The sequence below is a fragment of the Myotis lucifugus genome, unplaced genomic scaffold (assembly GCF_000147115.1).
Source record: "Myotis lucifugus unplaced genomic scaffold, Myoluc2.0 scaffold_246, whole genome shotgun sequence".
NCBI classification, from domain to species: Eukaryota; Metazoa; Chordata; class Mammalia; order Chiroptera; family Vespertilionidae; genus Myotis; species Myotis lucifugus.
This window is the reverse complement of record NW_005871294.1, coordinates 104,775-130,148: the sequence shown is the minus strand read 5'-3', so window position 1 is coordinate 130,148 and position 25,374 is coordinate 104,775. Positions and strand designations below refer to the sequence as shown.

General features: G+C 43.7%; 1 protein-coding gene across 6 annotated transcripts in view; it reads left to right on the top strand.

The window, feature by feature from the left end:
* The window catches only part of UNC13B (unc-13 homolog B), a 142,219-nt gene that overhangs the window by 98,821 nt on the left and 18,024 nt on the right, over positions 1–25,374 (top strand). For all 6 annotated transcript variants that reach the window (XM_023762459.1, XM_006098711.3, XM_023762458.1 and 3 more), the window contains 9 exons: positions 11,635–11,681; positions 13,884–13,962; positions 16,359–16,433; positions 16,941–17,160; positions 19,439–19,666; positions 20,266–20,407; positions 22,137–22,306; positions 22,767–22,882; positions 23,189–23,352. In XM_023762459.1, the coding sequence (XP_023618227.1) occupies positions 11,635–11,681; positions 13,884–13,962; positions 16,359–16,433; positions 16,941–17,160; positions 19,439–19,666; positions 20,266–20,407; positions 22,137–22,306; positions 22,767–22,882; positions 23,189–23,352 (1,241 nt within the window). The remainder of the gene's footprint in view (positions 1–11,634; positions 11,682–13,883; positions 13,963–16,358; positions 16,434–16,940; positions 17,161–19,438; positions 19,667–20,265; positions 20,408–22,136; positions 22,307–22,766; positions 22,883–23,188; positions 23,353–25,374) is intronic.

The following is a 25,374-nucleotide window of genomic DNA, read 5'->3' as shown; positions in this document are numbered from 1 at the left end:
CTGTGGAGCCCTCTGTGATATAATCAACTCTCCACCTGCCCTTCACAGGCCACTCAGAGTGCTAAACCAACCCTCTTGTTACTCAAGAAAATCACTTCCCCTGGTGTTCTAAAGAAGGCATTAGACCAGATGCTCTGTGGGCCAGGCGAGCCAAACCTGTGTATTGATTAGGCTGCACCAAGCCCTTAGAGACTATTAAATGGAGTTCAGAACTCCAGCTAAGCTTGAGCCTCTTTCATCCCACCTGTGAGCCCATCATATATGTGCCTTTGGCCATCTGGCCCTCTAATCCAAACATGCTAAATGCCTCCTGAGTCTGGACAGTAAGTATGCCCACACTGTGCTACCTTATTCTAGAACTAGGTATAGAAAACATTTTTTCCCTTCCAAGTTTTAAATACTTGCCACAGTCCGTTCTCCAGTGAAGGGTTGCTGTCACTTTGTGCTGTAAGTTCTTGTGAATATAGAGCATCAGCACAGGCAGGAGTGAACCTTGAGTAGCTGAGCCTTCACCAGAACAGCCAACTAAGAAAAAAGAAAAATAACATTCTACATCTTGTCTTTGTCATTCGTTCACTGTGTATGTGACTTGAGCTTTGGTAGTTAAGCATCTATTTGTTCATTCCTGAGCCAGACCCTTGTGTTGAATTTTATAAAGATTCAGTTACTCATTGACCTCACCCCCACCTACTTCCCAGGAGTTTGTCTCAATCCTTGTGCCTTTGGGTACTTACACAAGGGCTTGGTTCAATTTTATATCAATACTCTGATGAAAAGCCAAGGAAAGAGAACTGATTGCCTATAGCCTTTAAGACCAGCATGGGGAGACAAGTCAGGGTTGACTTCCAGTCTTAGAGGGTAATATTCTTATTCCTGCATGACAGTTTGATTCAGGTTAAAAGTATCCTGCTGCTTTCTGACCTGAGTGCACTATTTTCCTTTTTCACTAGCTGCAGGATAAGAGTCAAGCCAGGATCCCAGGGGCATGTGCCAGGTTTGGAGACCACACATGGGACCAATCCAGGCAACACTGTGGGCTAAGCCCAAGGCATCAGCCAGCAATTATTGCTAGAAGTAGCCTGAAAAGAGCAGGACAGGGTATTGCCTTCCAAGACAATCTCTAGTAAGCAACCTGATCAGAAATAAGAGGAAGAAACAGAGAATCCCTCAAACCCAGAGGGAGAAAATGAAGCGATTGTTGCAAGAGTCAGAGGAAGAAATCATGGTCACCTTGGGACCCTCCTCCAGGACTTCCCCAGATAAAGCTAAGGCAGAGACCATGTGTGGCATCAAGAGCAAGTCCTCAGGACCTGCTGAATCCTTACCAGAGGACAGCTCCTTGCCCCCTTGCTGTGGGTCAACAGCCTCAGCCATTAGTGGGGATAGAGAGGGGGGCCTGGCCCAGTATAGCAGCTTTGGACAGGAGGCCAGCAGCCCGCTTCCTCTGGGCTCCACAGCCTGTGCCTCAGGGTCTGGCTCGCAGGACCTCTCATCTGCCAGCATTACCACCAGCTGTCAAGAGCCCTCAGAAGGGAATCATGCCAAGTTCCTTTTATCCAGAGGCCAAGGCTGGAGCCTTGAACAACAAGAACCTTTGGGGGATGTAGTGGACTATATAATCAGAGAGCTGCAAGGCATCAGTCGTCTCCAAACTGAGATTGCTGAGCTGCAGCAGCACTTGAGCCAAGTCCAGGGTTCGGTGGATGAAGTCTCTAGCTGTGTAGACTCAGTTCTGAGTGGAATAGGCTTGCAGGTGGGCAGCAGCTCCCTTGCGAAGGTGTGTGCAGGAGGAAAGGCCCAGGAGCCCCAGGTGGAAAGGCTTCATGAGGAAGCCATTTTGTATCTGTATGGACTTCCTGAGCAAGATGGGGAAAATACCTTGGAGCTGGTGCACAGTTTCCTGGCCAAACATGTCTGTGTTAATGGCATGCAGTGCAATAGGTACATCAAAGAGGCTTATAGGGCAGGCAGTGCCCAGGCCCCCAGGCCCACTGTTGTGAAGCTTGCCCATGTAGAGCACAGAGACTTCATCCTGCAGAAATCCATACTCTTGCAAAGTGTAGGGGTCCGGATTGCCACCAAAGAAGAACCAACCTGGCTACAGTGCTTTGGGGAATGCAGTAAGTATTCCCCAAAGGAGTCTCTATCGTTTTTGCAGCAACAGCTTCAGGATCATAATTCAAGTTACTTAATCCCAGACAAACCAATTCTTCATGTCGAAAGAGAAGATAGAGGACCCTTGAGTGGAGCATATCAAATGAGGACCCAGAATCAGCTTAGAGGACCCTTGATCCCTGAGCAGCAAAGCCTTTGCTTCCCACCCAAGGACAATGTAGCAAAGCCAAGTGATTTGTCTAAACCAGAGGATGAAGTGAAAGGAACACCAGAAACATCCCAAGTCATCAGTGGCAGCTGTGGTGAACTGACACCGAGAGAGGCTTCTCTGTCTGCCCTTCGCCAGTTAGAGGAACCTTCCCTAGTGTTAATCTCAAAAGAGGAGGATTCTGGGAAATCCCAGGTTTTCACACCATGTAGTCAAGGACTTGAAGCATGTGAAGTAGCAAAAAGACAAAACAACTACAGCGATAAACGTGAGGACAGCAGCTGCCTGTCACTGTCTGGGTTGCTGAAGACAGAGGACAAGCTCCTGGCCTGTGAAGCCGGACTTGATATTCTGAGCTCAAAGCAGCTAGAGGACCTTTTGACAGACAAGTCCAGAAGGTTTGCAACTATGAGCTGTGACAGCATGATGGAGCAAATTATCATAGGGCCCGAGACTCTCAGTGGCATGGTTCCTATTGACTTGAATGAAGAGGAAGAATGTGCTGCTCAGGTCCTTAAAGATGTCTTTGAAAAGTCCTCTTGTGGTGTAGGTGGCTCACAAGAGGATGAAGATGTAGAAATTAAGTTTTATACAAGTAAACTGGGCCGAGCAATTCACCACTTTCGTTCAGCTCTGCAGGGAGTGTTTCAGAAGCTGGAGAACAGTGGGTCAGTCAGTCCTGAGGACCTGGAAAGCAATGAGAGTTGTTCCCAGTCAGAGAACAGTGATAGACTTCTTGGGACAACGAGTTCAGGGGGAGCCCAGGATTTCTCTGTGGAGAGCCCTGGGAGCCAGGGGAGTGAGAGCTTGCTCAGTGTGGTCTCTGGCAGAGTGGGCATCTCCACACAGGGAGACCAAACCTCTCAGGATCCCGGCAACTTCTCTCTGGCTTCTCATAACTCCCCTCTTGCATATTCATTGCCAGGTTTGACTCTGGCTCCAGGTCTGGAAAGTGAATCGTGTTCCAGGCCTGAATCTCCCAAGCAGGGCAGGCTAAGCTTAGAGCAAGTGTGTGCAGAGACCATCTACCTCAACAAGTGCATCAACAATTTTAAAAATGTTCTAAGAGAGAAAAGACTGAGGCAGAAAAAACTTTTGCATGATCTGGTCCAGAAGGCAAACCATCTCTCGGTAGAAGACATGCACCCAGGTATTCCGAGTCTCTATTTAATGGGGCTGCAGCTGGGTATGGGCTCTCTGTGGCCAGCATAAGACCTAGCTTGGTGGTGAGTTTCACAAGGTGAAGGGGGAGGTTCATAGCTTGAATCAGTCTAAATTACTTGAGTATAAATTTTAAACTAATCCTGTGAGAATTAGAGTGAAAGCGGGTTCTAAAAGCAACAGGAAAGAAGTTCCTGTCCCTAAGAAACTTCCTATATAGCAGTGGTGTGTGTGTGTGTGTGTGTGTGTGTGTGTGTGTGTGTGTGTGGCTTTAGAAAGTACCTTTTCAAAAGAGGGAGGAACATTTGGGCAGAATTAGTTTGCAGCTTTAGAACTTTTAGGATATTCCAGAGTAAAGTAGGTGCAGAGTAAGAGGCAGGAATGGGGGATGAGGCATATTGACTCACAGGCACTAGAGGGGCTAACGCAATGCTACGTAGCATTTAAAAATTATTCTTATTTCTTGCTGAGATAAGATTGCCATTTCCCCAGCAGCTGATGGGGCTTCTGCACTTCGTAGGCCACTCTGGGAATTTCCGCTATCCCCACCTGCCTCCTTCCTGGTTCTGGACTTGACAACATAGAACCTTATTTACAACTTGGAACTGTCCAGAAACTGTTTATAGTGCTGACCTAAGGGCCTGACTGTGCCCTCCCCAGGCCATGTTTCCATTCTTCCATCTCCAGCTAAAGGCTGCCCACCTAAGAACCAGAAAATTGAATGGTTTTGACTACAAGGAATACGAGAACTTTTTCTAGGCAGTATGGAGATACGTAGCTTTAAAATTACCTCTCCCAGTCAAATTTAAATTTACCCAAAGAGCATACACTGCATTCATCCAGTTTTAAATATAAATGGAGTTGTCCTTTTATGCATATAACCTGATTAATCTTTCTAAAGCAAAATTAAAATTATGAAACATATTGTGTTGGCAAAGGTGTGAGGGAATAGGTACTCACACATTGCTTGTGGGATGGGACTATAAATTGGTATAACCCAAGGAAGGCAGTTGGAAATTTATCAGAATTGTATGTACCCTTTGAGCCCCAATATCATTTCCAGGAATATACCCTGCAGGTATATTTTCACCTGTGAAAGGGACGTATGTTCTAGGCTGTTTTTGAAGCATTGTTTTAAATAGCAAAGATTGAACACAACCTAAAACTGTTCATTAAGAAAGACTGGTTAAATAACTTATTGGCATGTCCAAGCACTGGGATACAGTACCATGTAGCTATAAAAAGAATAAGGTAGCTTTTTACTGAAATAGAAAGATATCTAAGATAAATTGACATGTGACTAAAACAAGGTACAGAACAGTATGTCTAAGATGTCCAGAGTTGTATAAATAGGAGTGGGAAAGAATACACATCCAAACCCATAGTGTCTGTTTGTATATGTATAGAATATGTAACAAAGATACAAAAAAAAACTGATGCACAATTTCCTGTGGGAAAAGGTATTAGGTGAAAAACTAATGGGATGAGAAAATTCTTCATTAATATCTTTTAATATTCTTTTAGATTTTGAGTCCAGTGATTGTAATATCAAATCATAAAATTAAATTAAAAATAAAAATTTTAAATCATGTCACTTTCCTTTCAAATATCCCTAGGGCTGCTCCTTAGAGTTTATCAAAAAGTCTAAATTCCTTCTCTTAGCATTCCAGACCACTACAACTGGTCTCTAGTTTGCATTTCCAGGCTATCTCCCATAGTGCCTCTCTACTCCACCCTAAAGGAAACTTTGCTGTCGTTCAAATTTGCCTTGTACTTTCTGTTCTCAGTATATTCACTTATACATGCTTCCTTCTATCCCAAGGTGCTGTGTTCATCATATCAGCCTAGCAAAATGTACTCTATTTCCTTTCTGAATGGTATTTTATTGTAGGTACATATACCATATTTTGTTTATCCATTAATTTATTGATGGGCACTTGGGTTACTTCCATCTTTTGGCTATTGTGAATAATGCTGCTATGAATATGAGTGTGCACATATTTGTTTGAGTTCTTGCTTTCATTTATTTGGGTATATACCCAGAAATGAATTGCTGGATCATATAGTAATTGATTTTTTGAGGCATGGCCATATTGTTTTCCAGTGGGCGTACCATCTTACATTCCCACCAACAGTGCACAAAGGTTCCACTTGATCCATATCCTTGCCAACATTTGTTACTTCCTGCTGGAGTGTTGGGTTTTTTGTTTGTTTGTTTGTTTTTTGTAGTAGCCATTATAATGAAGTAGAGTGCAAAAGTTTTAAGTGAAGTTTTGATGAAGTTCAATTTATCTATTTTTCTTATATTGATTCTGCTTTTGGTTTCATAGCTAAGAAATCATTGTCTAATCCAAGGTCATAGAGAATTACTCTTATGTTTTTTCTAAAGGTTTTATAGTGTTAGCTCTTACATTTAAGTGTATGATCCAATTTGAGTTAATTTTTGTAGATTGTGTGAATAGGGGTGCAACTTCACTTGTTTGCATGCGGATATCTAGTTATCTCAGCCCCATTTTCTGGAAAAGACTGTTCTTTCCCCCATTGAATGGTCTTGGTACCCTGGTCAAAAATCAACTGACCATAAATGTAAGAGTTTGTTTCCGGATTCCAATTCTATTCCATTGATCTTTTGACTATCCTTATGCCTCAGTTCCTTCTTTTGGGAACACTTCCTTCACTTGACTTTCAGAACACTGTTCTCAGTCTTGGTTCTCCCCCAACATTATTGACCGTTCCTTCTCAATCATCTTTGGTTCTCCCCCATCATTATTGACTGTTCCTCCTCATCTTCCCAACCTTGTAGTATTCAGTTCTCACTACTTTTTTAAAAATTCATACTTGTTTCCTAGGTAATCTCTTCCAATCTTATGAGTTTCATAAGCATTTCCAGATTTATATATCTGGCCCAGAATCTTCATGAACACCAGATTCCACATCTACTTAACATTCCATTTGGATGTAAATAGGCATTACATATTTGACATAACCCAAATCAAACTCCTGCTCCTGCTCCTGCTCCTCAAGTCCCTACCAAACCTGCTTTTTTGTACTTGTCCTTAACAGTAAATGGCAGCTCCATCTCTGCAGCTGCTTGTGCCCAAATCTACAGTCATTCATGACTTCTTTTCTCTCACAACTAACATACAATCAATTAATAAATTCTGCCTGCTTTATCTTTTTTAAAAAAATCCTGAATTTTACCACATTTCTGTCTTTACCACTGTCATCCTTGTCTAAGCCACCATTTCCTTTCATCTAGAATAGATGATTGCAGTAGTCTAACTGGTCTCCCTACTCCTACCCTTATTCTTCTACAGTCTGTTCTCCCCACAGCAGAGTAATGAGTCAGATCATATCACTTCTCTGCTCACAGCCTTCCAATGATTTTTCTGTCTCACTCAGAATGAAAGACACAATGTTTATAAGGGCCTATAGAGCCCTATTGGAACCGGCACTCTCGCACACTTGCTTCGCACCAATTATGCTTGAACCTCAGGCTTTGCATTTACTGCATGTTCTCTGACTGGAATAATTTCCTCCTAGAATTCTGAATAGCTTCTGTACTCATTTCCTTCAGGTCTCTGCTTAGATGTCATTTTATCAATGAGGCCTTCCTATAACCTTTTGTGAAATTTTAATAGCAACTGTAACATGATCACAGGGGACATTATGTTTGCCTCTAACCTGCAGTTTTTAGCAGCGCCCCTATCACACATGATATGGAACCAGAATGCCTGGTTTGAATTTGGCTTTTCCACTTGCTGTGACTTTAAGCAAGTTTTTTAACCTCTCGGATCTTCAGTTTAACAAAAATGTTGAGATACTAATAGTATTTACCCAGGAGAGTTGTTATGAGAAATAAATGAACTTATTTAAATAAAATGCCAGTTACATAATATGTTCACATAGTGTTAGCTATTATCGTCATCTTCACCACCATTATTAATTGTCTGCTCCTATTAGAGTAGAAATTCTCAAGATCAGGGAGCTTGTTTCATTCACTGCGGCATCGCTGGTGCCTAGCGTGCAGTATGTTCTCAGTAAGTATTTGTTGAAGAAAGGAATCCCCGCAATAACCCTGGAGGTAGCTGTTCTTATCTACGTTTTACAGATTAGGAAATGCAGGCTTAAATAAATCAGTGCCTCAAGTCTTTTGACTCCCAAGTACAAGGAAGTTAAGATTATATATAAAATTCTTGCTCTCAAGAAATTAATAGCATATAAAGGGAGACATGTATACAGATAATTACAATGAAGCAGTACTAGCAACATACTGCTATAGAAGTGTGCATTTAAAAGTGTGGGTACCAAGGGCACGTGATGGAAAGGCAGATAAAGAAACTTTTACAGAGGCATTTAACATTTGAGCTAAGTCTTAAGAATTAAGTCTGCGTCTACCCAGTAGATGTGAGAGGGCAGATCAGGGGGAGCCTTGATGGCCTTGTCAGCAGATTGGATTTTATTCTTTAGGCATACTGGGAAACTCCGGGAAGAACCAAAGGACACAAAGTAACTTTGACGTGGTAAAATGTATTTAAGATAGTGGAGGAGGACAGAAACCTTTCCAATTTGAGTCACATGGTCAATTAAAGTGTTCCTTGACTAATTGTCTTTTCAAAGGGAACAACAGAGTGCTAAAAAAAAACCCCACCACACACACAAAAAAACAAAACAAAACAAAGGAAACAGCAATGGAGTGCTTTCCTAGAGGTAGGGAATAGATGTAGAGGAGACGTGTTCCCCCGCCCCCAATCCAGGAAGTGTCTTTTTCATCTCACCCACCTTCCTGTAGCTGCACTGTTCTGGAGGATTCCAGTTCCTGAGTTGATTTTTCTGTCAGGTGACATGACCCATTTGGTCATCAGAATGGCTTGAAAATTGGGAACGTATGAATTAGTTTCTATGATTCTCCCTTCTACTTGTTATGTAACACCAGTGAGTCTTTAAAGGGAAGGGGAGCTAATGGGCCCAGGTGGTTGGACTTTCTGTAGAGAAGAAAGTCTATGTGTGGCCTATCTATGTGTGGCCTATCTATGTGTGGCCTAGAAGCCAATGTAGTCTCTGAAGAATTACCTTTGAACTTTATACTTCCTCTTTATACTTCCTCTATTGTGGCTTACTTGGATCCTTCTGGAAGCATTCATTTCCTTTGGAATATTGTTCTATATTTGAGATTGAAGTCATAGTTTTATCATCCAGATCATGGTGACGTTGGTTAGGGCAGTGGTCAGTTGATAACCTCAGTCTATAGCCATTGAGCATCCTGGTTCTGGCCTTAACTCCAGGCCCTAACATGGCCTAGCTTACCTTAGATTCTGAGAAAATAGGCTAGGGCTTGCTGGGCAAATGCATGGCCAGCTCTGCTTTAAAATGGAAAGGGCTCAGCCACCAGGCCTTTGGGGTTTGAGGACTTACCCAGGTCCAGAGTGAGCTCATATACCTTCTGAGGAAGGAACAAACTCAGTCTGTGCTCAGCCAGCTCAGATGGCCTGTTGGAGTGGCCCTTGGCAACAGAGCTGGTCTGGTGGCCCTGGTGGCCCTGATCCTGCATGTAGGCTACTTTGGAAAGGGCAAAAGGTGACTAGAATCCCCAGGCAGACTTTGTCCTTTGGTTTAAGTAGCCAAACCTGGTATGTCCTACATTATAAAAGCAGGGGCCAGCAATATAAGATTCTGGGAGCTGGGCTTTGTGAACTGCCCAGTTCAGAGCACCTCTCCCTCTCCTCCATGTCCCTTGAGGTTTGCTGGCATTTTCTTTGGGTTCCCTGCTATAGGACTGAACCTACTAACCTCTCTGCCCGTTTTTTCTGCTCTTTCTCTCCTTGCAGAAGGAAAGCGAGGAGCCCTTCAGGTTGTGTGTCTGGCCTTTTGGGGCCTTTTTGCTGTCTATTCTCTACCCCTCTCTCCTGGCCCCGGGTGTTTGTGTGTGTGCGCCGAGTGCACATGATCTGTGCCTCTGAGCTTTGGCTGGGCAGATAGTCTGTTTTTCCTAAAAGCAGTGTGTGTGCATGCTCCATGCTTGTGTGTGCTCCTGCAGACATCCCTGGAGCACTGTGTGAGAATCTGTGTGCCAGCATGGTGCACATTCAATGTGGCATGTGTGTGCTTATATTTGTACTCAGTTTGACTCCCCAGATTGCCCTCCTCCTCTCCTACTTTGTGTGTCCATTTTCTACTTGTTGCTGTGCCTGGCATATGCTGTAAACCCTCTCTGAGCCCAGCATGCATATACTCTTTGTATTTGAGAGCAGGTGTTGCTGCAGGCATTTTGTTCTTCTTGCCGTGGCCCTAAGTGTGAATGTGCTTCTGAGCAGATCTCCTGGCTTCTTGTGAGCACAAGCTTCCATAGACCTGTGATGTGGTTCCCTTATGCCATGTGAATGCATACTATACTAATGCTCTGTGCCTGCAAGCACTGGTTCTTGAAGACTGAGAGGGTTTGCTTTGTCTATGATTTGGGCCCTAGTGAACACTGAATCCTCCCCAAAAGGGTGCGCACAGGTGCTATAGCCCTCTACAGAGCAGGATCCACGCTCACCTTGTTTCCCTCAGGCACAAGTTATATCTACGAATGTACCTCCTGTAGGTCCTTTGTCTAGATCTCCTTTCACTCCCCTGACCCTCCTTCAGTGCCCTGTGTGTGCATGCTGGTTGCTGTGTCTGCAGGCTTCTGCAGACCCACTGTATCCCTAAGCACAGGAAATGTGTATGATCTGAGCCAGTGAACCCTGGCTCCCAAAGACTCTTTGTGACTTTGTTTCCTTAAGCCCAGTGCTTTCTGGCAAGCATTTAATTCTAGGTAGGACATAAAAATCTGCTCAGTACAGCAGTTGTTTTTCAAAGGGAATAGAAGTTCTGGTTGGTAGGACCTGGGGACTTAGAGATGGCCATCACTCACAAAACAACCTTAGGAGACTTGCTTCAGCCACTTCTGGCTGCCTTTTGGGTTTGGCCCTTTCTTTACCAGTATCCTACCCACAGGCCAGGGCAGGAGGCAGATAGGCTTGACTAGGGCACAGACAACCTGAGAAGAGTCCTAAATCCAAAGTTCATTTTGAGCTGACCTAAGGTAGTTCTTGCCAGCTTTTACATCATCCATTAACCTGTCATACCTCTCCCTTTTCTACTCTGTCTTGCCTCATTCAATCTATAACTTCTCACATCTTTAGCACTCCCCAAACTTCACCCCCTGTCCAGAGCAATTTACTTGTGCCTCCCTTGTACTGGAGCTCATGTGCTCCGGGATAGTTAGTGAGAGCCCAGGTCTCAGGTGGCAGGGAAGTTGGTGGTGGTGGAGGGGAACAAGGTAGGGCAGGAAGCCCCAGACCTACTCGCATGGGTCCTTTGAGCCTAAACAGTATTTGCCATTGGTTCTCAGGAGAGCCCTGGCAGCTTTGGAACTCTACACTGCCTGAAGGATTTGCTTTGGGTATTTTGGTGCAGAAACCTTTAAAAATTGTTTTCAACCTGTTTCTTCCTTGAATTATTTGGTACCTCAATGTTCAACTTCTCATTAGAGAACTCATAAAATTTACCAGAGTGATAATCCAAGTGTCTAACTTGTCTTGGATACTCTGGTAATATAGAACTTATCAAATGTTGAGTGAACTCAGTGTCAATGAGTTCGGGCTTCAAGGAACCTAAGCCAAGTCAAGTCACAAGATGAGAGGAATTGAGAAGACCAGGTTGACTGTGACAGCCAAAGGAATTTAGGAATATAACTGGAAGAAGACCAGATTCTATATGAAGTTGTCTTTTTGCTTCAGTGAGGCCTGGAAGCCTAAATGGATCCTTTTCCCAGCTTTGGTTACTGTTACATATACTAATGGGTTGTGTGTCGGGGGATATAAATTCTGGCAGCTCTCACAGTCCCAGTAGACTTTAGCCCAAAGATTTCAGTGAGCTTGGCCTTGTATCCTTCCTATTCATTCGGGAGAGGGGAGATGAAGTACTGCTCATTTCAGCAGCCTGCTTGTTGCCTTTGGCTCATCAGGGCATTGGCCTAGACATCAGGCTAGCTATGTCACCACATGGTGTATGTGACCTACACCCCTCTGAGCCTCCTGCTTTACTGCTCACTGCCTTACCAAAGAAAGATGGCAGTCTCCTTTCTTTCCTAGGATCTAACTTTTTTCTATCTGTTTTTAAAGATTCCAGATGATGGCGACTCCTCTTTGCCCCAGTGGCTCCCAGAAGGGTAAGTGATTCTTGCAAGGTTTCTGTGGATCTTGTATAGACCTTAATGCTGCTTTTAGCTTTTCCCCTGGGAAGTAGGAGAAACAACTTCATACGCTTGATCCTGGGGAAGAAAGATATTCCACTGTAGGGATTGATTGGTTCTCTGGGTCAGAGGAGAGAACTCTGCAAACTGATTACTGAGAGGCAGAAGAAGAGAGAGCTTTACCAAGTGGTTCCCTGGAGCAGGGGAGGGGGCTTGAGGGCTCCCCCATTCTTGCCTGTGGAATTTCTGATCCATTGCATAGGGGTGATTACTCTAGGTAGAAGATAGCAGTAGCTGATTAGATTTCTCCCTGGGCTCTGTCCTGCTTTAGCTGTTGTGAGTCACCTACTTGTTCCATTTCACTCTAGTCAAGACATAAGTAGCATCCCTTATGAGCTCTGTGTGTTCGTCTGTGCTTCTTATCTGGGAGTTTCAGACCCATGTGACTGCAGCAGAGAGTCATTTTAAACTGCTCAACTGCTGCTTGTTCTTAAGAGAGAAAATAATTTAAGTGCTTCTCTACCTCCACTTCCCCCACATGTACTGCCAATTCATTATTTGTCAGGATCTTTCTTCTCTCCCACAAAGACCTTCTGACATTAGAATTCTCAGTGGCTGCCTCCTCTCCCTCATGACCAGAGGAGAAAAAAGATCAGATCATAATTTTATCTATTACATTTTTATGTGCTCCTTTTCCTTGTGATTTGTCTTTTAAATCAAGAGTTAATCATGTGAATGAACCACCCTTCTTTCGTCAAAAGCTCATCTATGTTGCAAAAAACTTCATGTCTTAAATGGTCTATATTATAGTTTTTAGAATTAGCCACAAACTCGTGGCACTAGTTGTTTCTTCAGCAGCCCTTCTTCAGGGCTTTAGCTTTTCCCTCTAATAATTGTAAAATACATGCATGCCAATGGAACATATCCAAGCTATTTTTAAAGGGAGCCATGCAATGATTTTCTAAATGCCTCCCTATTGTTGTCTTTCCTTCCTTCAGCTCAGTCCTTGGAAGCTCCCTGGGTCTGGTAGTCTCATTGAAAACAAAGTTCACTGCCTGTACTCAAGAAGCGACTTTATTAGAAATCAACATATCAGGTTGCCTGTTCCAACTCCTGGCCTTGACCCAAATTGTGGCTCCATTTAAAAAAAAATTTTTTTTTGGCCTTTATTGCTGGCGGTACCTGCTTATTCTTCTGAGATATACCTCTTTTCAGACTAGTGGTGGTGTACAACCCAGCCACCCCACATTTCCCACCTCATTGCTCTCATTAAAACCAAGTGCATGAGTTCTTTTCATTGAGACTAAGAATGGCAGCTTCCAAAAGGTCAGTGAAATACTGTAGTTCATCCCCCTCATGTTATAGAAGTGACACCAAGACCCCAAAAGAGGAAGGAATTTTGGCAGAGGACATGTAGAGAGTTAGTAGAAGAGTTTGGGATAAAATCTGGCTTATCTCAATGTGAAAATGGTGTTCTTTAGGGGACATTCTTTGTATTTTTGTTGGATATTGTTATGGAAGAACAGACAAAGAACAATAACGTTAATAAACATAGAAAAATGTAAAAATTTTAGAAATCTCCAGCTATAATTTTTTCTTGGTCCCTGTTGATGTGTCCATAGGGATAGACCGGACACTGAGTTCTTTTCCTGTTTCCTTCCTAAATGGTCTTTTAGAAGTCTCCATCCCACCTCCCCTGCCTCCACTTTCTGATGTGGGCTCCTTTTTCCATGGAGACGATCTCCTTGTACATGTCATTATTTGGTAGTCTTGCTCACCTAGGCAGCAGCTCTTCTGTAGAGCTATTCCTATGGGCTCTGTTCTAGCACAGGCCAAGAAAGGCTTATTTTGGGGGAGCAGTGCCTCTGGCCTGAGTGTAGAGAAGAGCCCTCTTACCCATCAATTCCCACCTTGCCTTGTGGAGCATAAGGTCCTTCAGATAAACAGAGCTGCCTGTCACTATGGGATAAAAGATCTCTAGGTCCTTGGCTAAAACCATAGAAGGAGACAGGTAGGTGCACTCTGAGAGCAGATTCCATTGCTCATCATCCCATGGCTTTATTTCCCTCACTTCCTGTCTTCCTTACCCCCCTTGAAAGCACATCTTCCTCCGGGGAAAAGGTGAGCAAGGAAAATGGACAGGACTAAAGGTTCTGACATATTTTCTTCCCTCCTCAGGCCAGCAGGAGGGCTCTATGGCATTGACAGCATGCCAGATCTACGCAGAAAAAAGCCACTGCCACTTGTCAGCGATCTGGTGAGTGAAACTCTTGTGCAGGCTTAGGCTGTATCCTCGGGGTAGCCCCCATTGGACCTTGGCAAGCTATCAAAACTGGTAGTGGTCCATTTAGTGACAAGTATTGGTCTGAAGAGCAATCATTTTTTAATTTTTATTGATTTCAGAGAGAGGAAGGGAGAGGGAGAGAGAGATAGAAAAATCAATGATAAGAGAAAATCATCTATTGGCTATCTCCTGCATGTCCCCTACTGGGGATCGAGCCCATAACCTGGGCATGTGCCCTGACCAGGAATTGAACCATGATCTCCTGGTTCGTGGGTCGACACATCCACTGAGCCACACCAGCCTGGCAGAAGACCAATCATTTAAAGACTTACTGAGACTTAGTGATGGCTTCAGTGAGACTTTGTTTTACCTCACTCCCTATAGAACCCGAGGTTCTTCATGAGCGCAAGCTCCCACCTGGAACATTGAAGGCTTAGGCCCTCAAAGCTGGGCTCTGTGGTTATATTCTAGGTATCTCGTTCTTCTAGGTATCTCTATAGCCTTTTTTTGATGACTTAGAATGGAAACTGCCTCTAGCTCCGACCTAGATCATTGAGCTTGGCATGTGATGAGCATGGCTGGTACAACTTCTTGGAGGTCAAGTGGCAGTCTCCTCCCAAGACATAGGCTTTCTAGACTATCTCTGTGCCCCTAGTTCTTCTTAGTGTCTGTCACTGAGAAGTAATGATAAAAATTTGTAGAATCGAATTGAAATGGGCTTAGGAGTTAAAGCTGATCTCAGGACCTCCAGGATGATCAGAAATTCTCATTTTGGGTTGTACGTCCTGAGGCAGGATTAGCTCAAGGAATTTTCCATAACAGAGTGGATAGTGGGTTTAGAGTGGAGTACAGGCTCTCCCAGAGCTCTGGAACTAGATGTTCAGTAAGACTTTTACCCTTTTTCTTGTTACCATGTCTGCTCCTCTTTTCCTCTCCCTATTCAGTCTGTTTTTCTGTCCACCTCTTTTCTCGTTTCTCCTCCATTCTCTGCTGTTTTTCCACCCACGAGTTTCTTTCTCTTTAGTTGGCTGAATGGAACTATACTCTGCCATTTTCTCTTAATCATTTTTTCTTTCCTACTATTGTGTATCTTCTTGTTTCTTTTTTTCTTCCTTTCAAATGCACCTCTTCTCCCACCAACTCTTCATCAAGCTGGTTGGATGAAGATACGTTCTGATGCTATCTCTTCTTAATTACAGTCTTTCATTGTCTTCTGTCTCCCCTTTTTTCTCTCCTTTCTTTCTTTTCTCCCTATTTTTTCTCATTCTCTACTCCCTCTTGCCCACCACCTCCTCTTTGCTTAACTGTTTGGATAGCAGCGTCTCATTCAGTTCTTATTTTCCCTCCTCCATCTTTTAATCTTTCCTATATTTCACTTTCTGGCATAACTCTTCTAATAGAAGCTCTAGGCCTTACACCCAGGCTACCTGTTGAATTGAAGACAATTCCATTGGATAGAGGCAGAAAGTTTTGGAATGTGTTTCCTACATTGGACTATAGAGAAGAACCTCTCAGTTGCCTCTGAAGGTGTTTTTGGTTTTTTGTGTTTTTTTTTTAATGCCCTTGGGGTAGCTTTAACATCATGTTGTTCCTTTTTCTGCTTTCCTCTGCACAGGCAATGGTGAGTGTCTCCAGAGCCCCGTTCTAACCACTATTAAGAATCTATATTTCAAACCACCCGGCCCCTCCTAACTGTTCTTCCTGCTTAGACTAATATTTTTATTCTGTCTGCCCAGTGTCCACTACGTTAGGGAAACCATGTGCCTCTTCATGGGCTGCCCGTAATGCTTGGGCTTGGCATACATGAAGCCCCTCTATACAAGGGACAGGCTAGCAGGGCGCAGCCCTAGTTCTCATACTTACCCCCTTGCCCTGCTTGATTTGGCTGAGGGTACATTGCCCCGTTTACTTTCGTAGTTCCCTGCTCATTTGAACTGCTGACATCTAAAGCCACCTGGGGTTGTGTGGGCATGATGTGGTACCAGGGGATAGATGATAGCATGGAATCGTTCTCAGGGATGGCTCTTGAATGCAACTCTGACAGAGTTGTGTGTTTATTCTATTCTTAATGACCTACTTCCTACTGTAATTCTAAACTTTTCATTTTTCTTTGCCTTTCTATAAACAAGGGGTAAGATACCTTTGGATGATAGGTACCCTGAGAGAAGTGCTTTTCTAATATTGTTAGAACAGTCCTCTGAGGGCCTTGGGTTTTGGGTCTTAACCTGGGATGCTGTTATCTATTACCCATGGGTAAAAATAGAAGGCAGTAAGTTATAGTCAGTTTGCTTTGATCACTGAAACTCCCTTCCCAGGACTTTGCCAGTCCTTGGTGGTAGCCAGGACTGACAGTAGGTCTTCCCTTACAGTCATTGGTCCAGTCCCGGAAGGCAGGGATTACTTCTGCAATGGCTACCCGTACCTCTTTCAAGGATGAAGAGCTGGTAAGTGACCCCTGGGCTTTCATGAATCCACTGGCCTAAAGATCTAGCCATCCACTGGTGATCACCTCTGTAGCCGTACGAATTGAGAACTCAACAGTGTAGGGCATACATCGTTAATGGAACAGATAGATAGCACTGGGTCTCAGCCTTCCACACTGGGAAAGGCGAGGGACCAGACCAGGGGTAAGCCCAAGTCTCATGTGGGAGTATGGACCACTGAACTCGGGGTATTATAGTGGGTCTAGAACCCTATGTTTCCCAAGACACCTTGAATGCTGGGGCAAGGCTCAGAATCAGTATTCAGGTCAGACCTGTCTTTCATGACCTGGAGCACACAACATATGGGGGCTTCTTTCTGCCAGGCTGGACTATGCACTGCGTCATTCTAGAGCATCTTCTCTACTACCAGAGGGGAAACCATGGTCTTGATTGCCCTACAAGGTCTCATTCTGGTATCTCCCAGCAGAGACCCAAAGTCACTGGTGGGTAATGGTATGTATCTTTCAGAAATCCCATGTGTATAAGAAAACCCTGCAGGCCTTAATCTACCCCATCTCGTGCACCACACCCCACAACTTTGAGGTCTGGACTGCCACTACCCCGACCTACTGCTACGAGTGCGAAGGCCTGCTCTGGGGCATTGCCCGGCAGGGCATGCGCTGCAGCGAGTGTGGAGTCAAGTGCCATGAGAAGTGCCAGGACCTGCTCAACGCTGACTGCCTACAGCGTGAGTGCTCTTGTGGGATGAGGGGTGGGGAGCACGGGCGGCAGGGCCTCTCCAGAGTAATCTGTCAAACAAGAGCTAGGATGGCTGGACGTCATTCCTCCCGCCTACCTCATTCTGAAGCTCTTTCCTTTTCAGAGAATGTAGAGCCCTGAGTCAAGTGCATGGCCTTTCCAAATAACTGGTTTTATAGCACTTTCTTAAGCACCTTTAGAAAGAATTCTTTGAGTTTTCTAAGGCCCTTTGGTGGAACTAGAATCTCTTCAGGATTCAGATGATCCCAGAGGCTGCACTTGAGTAGTGTACACACCACAGTGGCCACAGTTCCTAAATGACTAGAGCATGTTTAAATGGGGACCAAAACTAATGAGGAAAGAGAATTCTGTGAGAGGAACTCTCAGTGTTAGGCCTCAGAGAGGAACTTCCTGAAGTATAGACCCTAGGATCCAGGGAAGGCAGCATTTATTCCATGCTTATGGATGCAGCTTTTAAACAACAGGTCTTTGCATTAATTGCTAGCAGCCAAGTGGGCTGCTTGCCAGAAACCTTCTGAAATGCTGCTGTGTAGCAAGAGTGTCGATTTTCTCAAGGGCCTTTCAGAAGTTCCAATCCAAGGGCGTAGTATGGGATAGGATGTGCTAAATGGATGCAGCCCAGGTCAATTTTCATTTATCAGCAATATCTTCTGCCTAAGGTTTCTGTGAAGCACATAGTGTAATAAAATGCCTTTTTATGGGCCTCCCTGGACAGAAAACCTGCTTGCCATCCTCCCACGGTTAGGATGCAGATGTTGGCCCCCCCTTTTTTTTCTTTCTCTAGGTTTTGTAGTAAAGGCCTAAGCCTTTGGAGAATAGAGAGAGGTAAGAATCAGTCTGCAGGGCTGATAAAGCTGAAGGATGGTTTTGAGAAGCCTGGTTAATGAACTATACTGGAGGAGTCTGTGTTCTTTCATAATTCTTAGGGCAGCAGGGAAAGTCTGCTAGTCTTCGAGATGAGTTGGCTGGGGTCACAGCTAGTGATGATGGCCCTTGCCATCCTGCCAAGATAATAATGATGATAGTAATAACAGTGACCACTTATTGAGTACCTGCTAGGTGCAAGCCATTGGGCTAGAATTCAGTGATGGCGAACCTTTTGAGCTCAGCGTGTCAGCATTTTGAAAAACCCTAACTTAACTCTGGTGCCGTGTCACATATAGAAATGTTTTGATATTTGCAACCATCGTAAAACAAAGATTTATATTTTTGATATTTATTTTATATATTTAAATGCCATTTAACAAAGAAAAATCAACCAAAAAAGAGTTCGCGTGTCACCTCTGACACGCGTGTCATAGGTTCGCCATTACTGGGCTAGATGCTTTATACATGTTGATGTAATGCTTCATAGAACCCTGAGAGAAAAGTGATGTTTTCTTCTCTTAAAAGAAACGAGTTTACTCAGCTAGGAGTACTGGAATCTGGATTTGAACCTAACTCTGTCTGTTACCTAACTCTGTCTGGCCATATTTTTCTCACCATACCACACTATTTTCTGATTAAAGGCACTGGAGCATGGGACAGAACTTAACTGTGTGCTATGACCAGTTCTGGGGTCTATATAATGGTTTGGAAGTTGGATGAGATTGGTGGAGTTGTCATGCCCACCCACCACCCCTCCATGATAACTGTGATATCAATTGGTGATATTTGAGCCTTAGACTTGAAGAGTATCTTTCTCAACCACCATCTAGGTGGAAGAAAGATAAAACCAACTGCAGACTGAGCTACATTTTTTTGTTTCTTTTTTTTTAATGAAAAATTCAACATATACCAAAATAGAATAATATAATAAACCCCCATAACATTTTTCAAGTTTTTGCTACCCTTTGAATTGCATTTTTTAAAAGATATATTTTATTGATTTCTTACAGAGAGGAAGGGAGAGGGATAGAGAGTTAGAAACATCGATGAGAGAGAAACATCGATCAGCTGCCTCCTGCACACTCCCCACTGAGTATGTGCCTGCAACCAAGGTACATGCCCTTGACCGGAATCAAACCTGGGACCCTTGAGTCCCCAGGCCGACGCTCTATCCATTGAGCCAAACCAGTCAGGGCTTGAATTGCATTTTAAATTTCAGCAGGCCTCATAAGTGATGAGCTTTTCCCAGAGATATCCCAGTCTTCCGAAGCTGCTTCCACTCCTCAGTGACCTCTCCCAGACTGCATTCCTCAACCTGACCCTTAATCTTATAGATGGCCTGCTGGTTATCTTACTTTCTGTCTCTGGCCATCCTTCAGGGGCTGCAGAAAAGAGCTGTAAACATGGAGCTGAGGACCGGACCCAGAACATTATCATGGCCATGAAGGACCGCATGAAGATCCGAGAGCGTAATAAGCCTGAGATCTTTGAAGTTATCCGGGATGTCTTCACTGTGAGCAAAGTTGCCCATGTGCAACAGATGAAAACAGTGAAGCAGAGTGTACTGGATGGCACCTCCAAATGGTCGGCCAAGATTACTATCACTGGTGAGTAGGCCTAAGTGTAAGGAGACAGGAAGCACTAGGCTATGGAGAGGAGCCTAGGGAAGAAGTCATCTGAGTGTGTGGGAGCCAAAGGGCTGGGAAGAAAGAAGACAGAACTGAGGGAAAGAAAGAGGGCTCATTATTCATCACTCCTCTTCTCCTAGGAGGCTGGGAGAGGTAAGACTGGCACCTGCAAACAATATGAGTGATAACTGAAGGATTTGGTAATAATCTGATATTATGGACTTGATTGACAATCTGATAATATAAGAGCTGGGGGTGGAGGAGAAGGGGCTGGTAGGAGATCAGGAAATAGTTAACCAGGGACTAATTATATTAGCTGGGTGGATGTGGCTGAAGGGTGCATCCATCAGAGACGATAAGGAACAGTTTAGGGGTAAGTGATCACTTAGGGTTTTGATGGGGAGCTGAGATTCTTGAAGGAAAGGCTGGTGGCTTGGGACAAAAGGTAGATCTGGAGGAGTTCCTGTGAAGAAGCAGAGAGAGGCTTTTCTAAGATGGAGAATGTACGAGTCATGCTTTGGAGGATTTCTGACTTCTGGAGCATACTTTGAAGTCTCCTCTATGTATTTGGGTTGCAGTGGTGTGTGCTCAGGGCCTGCAAGCCAAGGACAAGACAGGATCCAGTGACCCTTATGTGACTGTGCAAGTGGGTAAAACCAAGAAGCGTACCAAGACCATTTTTGGGAATCTGAATCCTGTTTGGGAGGAGAAGTTCCATTTGTAAGTCACAGAGGTCTTTGTCTTACCTGGTACTATGTGTATTTGGGGAGCAACACTAAATCCTGTTATTCCGGGCTTGGCCCCTAAGAGGGATGGGGCAGAGACAGTGGAGAAAACCCATTTCTCACATGCTTTAATTGGGCAGCAGCCATTTTTTTCTGGTTTTCTTCTCATGGACTGTTGTATCAGGGTTACTTTACCCAAACCCTATCTTAACTAGGGTTATTAATGGGGATCCTGGGCACTTCATACTGCTTTTTCTAGCATTAGAAAGATTTTATTACTGCTCAGTTACAGGACCAGGGACTGACCACCCTATTGTGTACCTCCCAGCACTGCCACCATGCCTGGAAAAGGTTAGGCTATTCTGGGAAATGGGGAAGAAATGTCCTTGTCCTACGACTGGGTATTTCTGGCTTGAAGGAAGAAATAAGCAGTCTGGAGGAGTTTCCATTTCACCTAAAAGGGCTCTGCTTTTCTTTCTGCCTCAGCTCCCCCCATTCCCACCCAACTCCCAACCCCACCAATTCTTTTCCTATTATCTCACTTTATTAGACTACTTTATAAGATAGTAAGAGATGGTTGTTGAAAGCTCTAGTCTGGGATTTGGACTAATGTCTGGAGAATCAAGATGCTTTGTCACACCCCTAAGGCCCAGGACCAGGACTTGAAGGCTGGATGAGCTAAGCAGGCTGGCCATATAGAGACCTTCTGTTGGCTCCTTGGAGAACTCATGTGAAAAGAGATTGATTGGGGCCTAGTAAAATCACTCTCCACTCCAGAGGCAATAGTTACTGGGGGATCACTTGGTTTTTTGAGAATCTGAATGGTTCTTGCTTGAATCCTTCTTATGATTTATTCTAAATGAATTGACTCTGTTGTCAATTTTCCCACTTTTATCCATTTAGTAAACTATTCATCAAGCCCCTATTCTGTACAAGACACTGTACATGATATTTTGTATCTAAAAATGAATAAGGCAGTCTCTGGTTTCAAGAAGCTCATTGTTGATTTGTTTATTATTTTATCAGTACACCAGTAGTTATACTATTATATTTTAATGAACATGCAAAGATATTATGAGAACACAGAGAAAGGAGCAGCAAATTCTGTCAAGTGCAACTTTTGGGTGAGGCAACAGGACCCAGAAAGCAACTGTTTGGGAAGGAGGTGGAAGGGGCTGGGACCTGGGCAAATTCCCTTCTCCAGAGCAAACACCATAGAGGAAATGATCATTCAAGTGGGTATTAAAGAATGATAGAAGTTCACCAAGCACATACGTAGATACATGGAGGAGCTAGATAGAAAGTTAAGTAGATATGACAAGGTGGACATGCCATGAACATTAACACCTTTACTAACTCTGGAGAGGGAACTAGCAGTTGCTTCCTAGGGCTCTGTAGCATCTTTCCAGCTGTTTTCCTCTGGGTGCTATTGATATAGCTAGCTGCACAGGAAATCAGAATTATCTCTGATTACTCTTCTTTCCCCTCTTTTTTTTTTTTTTTTTTTTAAATCCGACTGGATAATGGTATATAGAGCCACCCAGGCTGAGGAATGAAGAGCCATTTGCTGGGATAGCTTGACTCCCGTGGAACTTTAGTACCACTTTCTCTAACTCCTTCTCTGCCTCTGTAGGGCTTCAAGTGTAGTTGATGGAGCTTTGGGAGGGAATTGGAATGGGGCTGCTGGGTCTGTCCCTAACAGAGCCTGCCTAATTCTGTCACAGTGAGTGCCACAACTCTTCTGACCGGATTAAGGTACGTGTGTGGGATGAGGATGATGACATCAAGTCGAGAGTAAAGCAGCGGCTAAAGCGAGAGTCTGATGATTTTCTTGGCCAAACCATCATCGAGGTTCGGACACTGAGTGGCGAGATGGATGTCTGGTACAACCTGGGTGAGGAAACAGCACCAGAGAAAGTTGGTGGGAAGGGAGAGAATGAATGAGGAACTTAGAGAAAATACTATCTACCAAAACTACCACTCAATTGCTAAAGCATACCTCTATGCAGAACCTGCCTTCCCTGTAGAGAACCGACCATGGGTAAAGATGGGGGACAGAGGAGTGGGTGTGGCTTGAACTCGCTCTGGCTGGACATTCTCCAGATTTCAAGAATCCCTTTAATCTTCATACACATCCCAGTGCCTTTAGTTCCATATTCTTCTAATGGAATAGGAGGGTTCCTATTGGGAATATTTGGGGTGTTTGTGGACTATATGGTCACTCGAGTGAGTTCACCCTGTTAGGTGAACCCTGGGGTTAGTGCCTCCTTTTCATTGGGTTAAGCCAGAGTGGTAACTGTCCACGTTGTCTGTCTGTAGTTGCATTGGTGTCAATTTCCATCTTTCCTTCCTAGAGAAGAGGACAGATAAATCAGCCGTCTCAGGGGCTATTCGACTGCAAATCAATGTGGAAATCAAGGGGGAGGAGAAGGTTGCCCCGTATCATGTGCAGTACACGTGTCTCCATGAGGTGAGCCAGCCCTTGGTAGATGGGGTGCTAGAAAGCAATGCTGGGAGGGGCCTTTGATAATGAATAGGATTGCTAGATGGTTGAAGATTTGGAGCCTGTTTTTTATTTTATCCTTGGCTTACTGTGCTACTTAGACAGCCCAAGTAACAGTCCCAGCTTCAGTTCTCTTTCACTAACAGCCTACTAGGGCCACAGGAGGAACTGAGCAATGACTTGAAGGACAGAATTTCTGAGAAACCCTGGACCTTACCACCAGATTTTTTTTAACTATATACTTAACTCCTTCCTTTGCTCTGTCTTCTGCAGAACCTTTTCCATTACCTCACAGACATTCAGGGCAATGGAGGAGTCCAGATCCCTGAGGCCCGAGGAGACGATGCCTGGAAGGTGTACTTTGATGAGACTGCCCAAGAAATTGTGGATGAATTTGCTATGCGCTATGGCATCGAATCTATATATCAGGCCATGACGTGAGACTCTCCTGGGGTTTTGGGATGTGGCTACTAACCCTTGGGGTGGCTAATGAAGGCACACTGCCAGGGTAGACAGTTCCTTAGCAGGGTAATATGCAGTGATTCATTGCTTTCCTCTCTGAGCTAAGTCAGGTACATGTATGCCCCAAGGCAAAGAGGGTATGTGTATAAAGGGAGTGTGTTTATCAATGACTCAGGAAGAAGGTACTTGTCTGTCTACCCCAGAGTTCAGACAGAAGGGACAAGGGCACGGGAGGGTATGCAAAGACAAACGTAAACATCACAGGCCTGAGGAGATAGGGCATGTGTGCTCATCTATATGTGTGTGACAGACCAGCTTTCTTAGATTGGTGTGGATGTTGGAAAGGGCACTGAACTGTAGGGAAAGCAGCTGGAGTTGACCAGGACTCCTCCTATAATAGAATTCCCGTCTACTATGAGAAGTACAGTTTGTCTATTGGTGAGGCTGCACAGGAAGCAGCCCTGGGTAAGCAGAGGGTAACTGTTGCTCTGGCTGTACTCATTTATTCTGAAATTTGTATTGAGTTCCTTCTGTGTGCCACACATTGTGCTAGGTGTTGAGAACACAAAGATGAGTAAGATGGGGCCTCTGTGCTTGGGGAACTTATTCTAGCAGGAGAGATGGACCAGTAAACAAGCAGTTACAATACAGTGTGGTAAGTGCTGTGATAGAAGTAATCCCAGGGTATTATGAGAGCATCTGCATTTTAGGGGAGGCCTGTGAAGGAAGCCATTAAAGAGTTGACACTTGAACTAAATCTTGAAATACAGAAAAGGAGGGAGGGCCCTTTTAGTAGGGCATTTACTGGGGTACTCAGATACTACAGAGCAAAGGACATTCAAGGAATTACAAGAAGTTCAGTATAGATGAAGAAAAGAAATATGGTGAGCAATGAGGTTTAAGAATGGTCCTCTGACATTCTTATCTGTTCGCTCTCCCTAGATGATCTTATCCCAACCTGTGATCTCAACCATTACTTTTAGGATCAGGATTCCCAGGTCACTTTCTCCAGATCAGGCCTTTTCCTGAATTTCAGATCCATTTTCAGCTGCTTCCTGGGTATTCATTCCCATAGGCATTGTAAATCCAGCCTGCCTAAATTCCAAATCAACACTGTCTTCACCCAATATGCTTATCTTCGTATATTCTCTATTTGAGTAAATGGTATGATTTTCTATGCAGTTGTCCAAAAAAATTTAGGAGTCAGCCTAAACTTTTCTTTTTTACTTGCTACTGTATCTTTAACTCCCAACATCCAGTTTCTAAAACCTCTAGTTTCTATCTCCTAAAAATGTTTTTAATCTATCACTATTACTATAGCTCAACAATAATGATAATAATAACAACTTGTATATAGCATTTCCTTATGTGTCAGGCACTGGTCTAAGCATATTATAAATGTGAACTTATTTAATACTCATATCAACTCTATGAAGTAGGTATCATTATTAACCATTTTACGGATAAGAAAACTGAGACATAGAGAACTTTAAGTAATTTATCCAAGGAGAGTGAATGGTGGGGGTGAGATTCAAACCCACAGTCTGACTCTAGAGTTTGTGCTCTTAACCTTTTTTCTGTTCTATTTAGTGCTTTGTTGCTTCTTTTCTGAATTATTGCAATAACTCTCCAAGTGATCTTTCTGTCTTATTCTTATCTTTATCCTAGTCTTTTCTTTCCAATTTATCATCAAAGGGACCTTTCTCAAAGACTAATCCGATCACACTACACTTTTGTTTAAAAATTTACTTTAGCATTTAGGATAAACTCTTTTATTATCTATTCTCTATCTACTTCTCTTGCATTTCTTGGTATTCCTCTATCAGACACCTTAACAATAGCCAAACTGTTGTTTCCCAAATAAATCACTCTGTCATGAATATATTTGTTTTTTTGTATGCAATTTCCCTTTGTGTATACATTTCTCCATTTGATTAATTCTTACTAATCCTTTAAGACTTGTTTCAACCATCTCTTCTTTGGGAAGCCTTTTCTAA